We start from the raw sequence: 5,000 nt of genomic DNA, 5'->3' as shown, positions 1-5,000 counted from the left end.
AATTTTTCTTTAGAACTTTCGCGGATTCGATGTGCAAATTTCAATGCTCAAAAGCTTCCTAATTAAAACTTTGATGAAAGATATGATCAAGCACACAGTTTTTAGCATAGTTTCATACCTGAGTAGTTTATTTTAATCACTATGAATTGCATAACATAAAGTGTCAAGTTGGGAATGGAATGATACTCGTATTTTAAAGAATGCAGAAATAGAAATGTTCTTTAATTTTAACCTAGTTAATCAATGAAGAATAGAAAGTTATTATTAGAAAAAGGACATTTAAAGAGGTTTCATCTTATTCTTTAAGATCTTTAAACACAACAGAATCTGATAAAAGACTATCTCGAATTTAAAGCAGTTGGATAAATAGATTCTGTAGGCTGGAATCCCACAAGCCCATTCCAGTTTGATTAATGTATATCTTATTGATATCAATACCAATATTTGCATGCCAAAGACCATCTAGTGCATCATGGGTATATGGAGAGGATTTCTGCCTTAACTGAAACATACTGTATAGCATATACAGGAATTTCTGAATATCAAAACCGTAAAAATCAGCACAAGTGGTGCTTGAAAACTTATTTGTGGCCCACATTCATGGCGAAAATCATTCAGCGGAAACTACAGACGCGCTCAAGGCAACAATACAGTTCTGAACTACTCCTACACATTGGCTAGAATCCTTTGAGAGAGAGAGAGAGAGAGAGAGAGAGAGAGAGAGAGAGAGAGAGAATATTGCATAGTCTTGAAAGAGGGAAACGAATTTGGGAATGATTACATACTGGAGAGAGAGAGACACAGAGAGAGAGAGAGAAAGAGAGAAGCATGCACTTTAGACATGAACTTTATTACACAAAAGAGAGAGAGAGAGAGAGAGAGATAGAGAGAGAGAGAGAGAGAGAGAGAGAGAGAGAGAAGGATGTACTTTAGAAATGAACTTTACTTTACAAAAGAGAGAGAGAGAGAGAGAGAGAGAGAGAGAAGGATGCACTTTAGAAATGAACTTTGCTACACAGAGAGAGAGAGAGAGAGAGAGAGAGAGAGAGAGAGAGAGAGAGAGAGAGAAGGATGCACTTTAGAAATGAACTTTACTACACAAGAGAGAGAGAGAGAGAGAGAGAGAGAGAGAGAGAGAGAGAGAACTAACGCATCCTCATTCTTGAGAGGAAGCTAATTCGAATTTTGCATGACAATGGGAGACTGAAAACCCCAAGTGAATTACTGTTATTCCTGCTGGTGCAATTTAGATCCGGCCGACCTCTGCGGGTTTTCGGCGATGAAATGGTAGATTTTAGGATCCGTCGCCTCCCTCGCTCACAACTTAAACCAATAAGAATGTTTTATTGAAATTTCTTGACTAAAAACAAATTTTATTATTATCGTTTTGTTCGTTATCAATAACATTATGAGTTTTGCGGAGATGTTTAATTGACTAAAAATATTTTACTATTATCATTTTCTTTATTATCAATAACATTATTAAGCATTATGAGTAATATGTAGATGTTTAGAAGTATAATTAATTATCATCATAATCTTTATTATCAATAACATTATTATGCATTATGCACATTATGATTTTTATTTTTCTTTCTATGACAAACATTAGCATCATCTCATTATTGCAATAAGAGGAAAAACCTAATTATGATTTTAAATTTGCATAACAAAAGAAAATCTAATCACGATATCTATCTTTGAAAGGGGAAGGTAAGCGGAGATTCGTTTACATGTAAATGTGTAGCAAGTTATAGGCATTTACAATTAACATCTGGGAATTAAGTGTTTAAACCATTGTGTTACGAAGAGGGCGAGGAAAGCGTGTAAATTTCTTATCTTAATATTGATCTTTGGCTTTCAAGGAGATAGGGAATGCTGTAAGATGATTGGATCTCCTTTCTTATCTGTCTTGAGAAGAATTCAATCAGTCTTTGGGAAGGTAATATCTATATTTACAGCCATTGATCATAATTGCATAAAAGAAATATTTATCAACCGTATATTTGCAGTGTTCAAGACATGATTTAAGATGCATAACTAATGAACTAGTAGAGTATAATTGTACTTTTTATGTGGTTTTAATAGAATTATATTGACGGTAACGAACAAGTAGGATGTACCACATTGTATGAAGGACAACTGTAAAGTGTTTTTCTTCTACATGAACGACCAAGGGAAGCGTAACATAGGAGACTGGGCCGTGCAACGTTTTACACGGATGGCAATGAAATGTGTATCATATTCATCTTAAGCGAAGGCTGCCACTATGTAGAACGTTTTCTATTACATGAACGATGCGGATCGGGCAACGTTTTTCCTTTATAAAAATGACACAGAAAAGTTCAACGCTTTTCTCTTAAAGAACGACCAAGGGATAAAAAGCAATTTTCTCTTATGTAAATAAAAATATAATTCCACCATGTCAGGAAGTGTGTTGGGACGATTTTTTGAGAGGTGACGGTGGAAAATAACTTGTGACTGAGAGCGACTCGATTTCATCTTTTAAGCTGGTTGTGATGCAGTTTCATAATCTCACTTATTTTAAAATGGTTGTTATTCAACTTACTATTTTTTCATAAATAGAACTGACTGATCCAATTTCCTAATCATTCATCCTTTAAGGTGGCTGTGATTCATTTTCCTAATCTCTCATCTTTAAAGATGGTTGTGATTCAGTTTCCTAACCTTTCATCTTTTCAAGCTGGTTGTGATTCAGTCTCCTAATCTCTCATCTTTAAAGTTGGTTATGATTCAATTTCCTAATCTCTCATCCTTAAAGTTGGTTATGATTCAATTTCCTAACTTATCTTTTAAGCTGATTGTGATTCAGTTTCCTAATCTCTCATCTTTAAAATTGGTCGTGATTCAGTTTCCTAATCTCTCATCTTTAAAATTGGTCGTGATGATTCAGTTTCCTAATCTCTCATCTTTAAAATTGGTCGTGATGATTCAGTTTCCTAATCTCCCATCTTTAAAATTGGTCGTGATTCAGTTTCCTAATCTCTCATCTTTAAAATTGGTCGTGATGATTCAGTTTCCTAATCTCCCATCTTTAAAATTGGTCGTGATTCAGTTTCCTAATCTCCCATCTTTAAAATTGGTCGTGATTCAGTTTCCTAATCTCTCATTTTTAAAATTGGTCGTGATTCAGTTTCCTAATCTCTCGACTTTTAAGCTTGTTAGGATTCAGTTTCCTAATCTCTCATCTTTGAACTTTAAAGTTGGTTATGATTCAATTTCCTAATCTCTCATCTTTTAAACTAGGTAGTGATTCAAATCTTAACCTGCAATTCCTTGTCTTCCCAGGGAGTCCCTTTGCACAACGACCCACTGGACGGGGTTTCCCTCAGTAAATCCAGCTTGACTCTGACCAGCGTCAGTAGAAAGGACTCTGGCGCTTATACCTGTGCAGCAGCCAACTCCGAAGGCTCTTCTACCTCTAACACTATCCAGCTGGGCATCAAATGTGAGTGCTTTCGTCTCTTCATTTTTTTAGCATTTAGTAAATATTTGACAGTTTAGAACGTCATGATAATTTTGATTTAATGCCTTCAATGTATCTATACATTCCTACCATAATATTCTGTGGAAGTATATTTATTTTTCAAAGTAATGTATGATCGGGAGATTATTTCATTATAGTAATGATGTCAATAACTCTTAATGTCTCATTCATATGAAACTCTCATAATCTTATAATCGTTCTTCTAGCATTTTTCTCATACTGTTGAAGCCATTCTTACCATTACAACCTTTTCTCTGCTCATTTTTTTCTGTCCACACAAACGCCTTTTTTTTCAATTATCCCTACTTTTATCCATTTGCATTTTCCTTCCTTGATGTACCTTTTTTTTCCTTCATGTTTTTTTTTTCTTACATCACTCTCTTCTTTCCTTTCATTTTCATGATGCTTTAGCTCTCTTTCAATGTCATTTCCCTCCTGTAAATCATCCGTTTTTTCCCCTTCTTCGAATTTTTTATCACATTTTCCCGTTCATTTCCCCAGATCTGCCCACATGCGTCGAGTCTCAGCAGACAGTCTACGGTGCAGCCAGGCACGAAGACCTTCTCGTCCCCTGCCGGGTGTCAGCTCATCCGTCTCCGACGTCTTTCAGGTGAATTTCACAGAATCGATTCAGTTTCTCACACTTCTCATCTTTTATCTGGTTGTGATTCATATTTCTAATCTCTCATCCTTTATCTGGTTGTGATTCAGTTTTCTAACCACTCGTCTTTTATTTGGTTGTGATTCAGTTTCTCACACTTCTCATCTTTTAACTGGTTGTTATTCAGTTTTGTAATCCCTTATGTTTTATCTGGTTGTGATTCAGTTTTCTAGTCTCTCGTCTTTTATCTGGTTGTGATTCAATTTTCTAATTTCTCGTCTTTTATCTGGTCAAGATTCAGTTTTCTAATCCCTCATCTTTTATCTCGTGATTCAGTTTTCCAATCTCTCATCTTTTATATTGCTGTGATTCAGTTTCCTAATCTCTCCGCTATTATGCGATCGTGAATTAGTTTCCTGATGGCTCATCTTTCAAGCTGTTTGAGATTCAATTTCCTAATTTCTCATCTTTTAAGCATTTTGAGATTCAATTTCCTTATTTTTCATCTTTTAAGCTGTTTGAGATTCAATTTCCTTATTTTTCATCTTTTAAGCTGTTTGAGATTCAATTTCCTTATTTTTCATCTTTAAAGCAGTTTGAGATTCAATTTCCTTATTTTTCATCTTTTAAGCTGTTTGAGATTCAATTTCATAGTATATCCTCTTTTAAGCTGTTTGAGATTCAATTTCATAGTAGGCTATATCCTCTTTTAAGCTGTTTGAGATTTAATTTAGTTTCCCAATCTCTTATTTTAAGGTGGTTGTGATTCAACTTCCTAATCTCATTTTAAGTTGGTTGTGATTAAGTGTTCTAATATCTCATCTTTCAGGATGGTTTTTATTCAGTTTCCTAATCTCTAATTTTCCAAACTGGTTGTGATTTAATTTAATT

General features: G+C 34.6%; 1 protein-coding gene across 1 annotated transcript in view; it reads left to right on the top strand.

Annotated features, from left to right (window-relative positions):
- LOC137639909 (protein turtle homolog A-like) overlaps positions 1-5,000 on the top strand; it is a 119,661-nt gene that overhangs the window by 103,304 nt on the left and 11,357 nt on the right. The window contains exons 9-10 of the mRNA XM_068372187.1: positions 3,310-3,469; positions 4,010-4,118. Of these exons, the coding sequence (XP_068228288.1) occupies positions 3,310-3,469; positions 4,010-4,118 (269 nt within the window). The remainder of the gene's footprint in view (positions 1-3,309; positions 3,470-4,009; positions 4,119-5,000) is intronic.

This window comes from Palaemon carinicauda, chromosome 4, assembly GCF_036898095.1.
Source record: "Palaemon carinicauda isolate YSFRI2023 chromosome 4, ASM3689809v2, whole genome shotgun sequence".
Lineage (NCBI taxonomy): Eukaryota > Metazoa > Arthropoda > Malacostraca > Decapoda > Palaemonidae > Palaemon > Palaemon carinicauda.
Note: the sequence above shows the minus strand (reverse complement) of the source record. Positions and strands in the feature narration are given on the sequence as shown.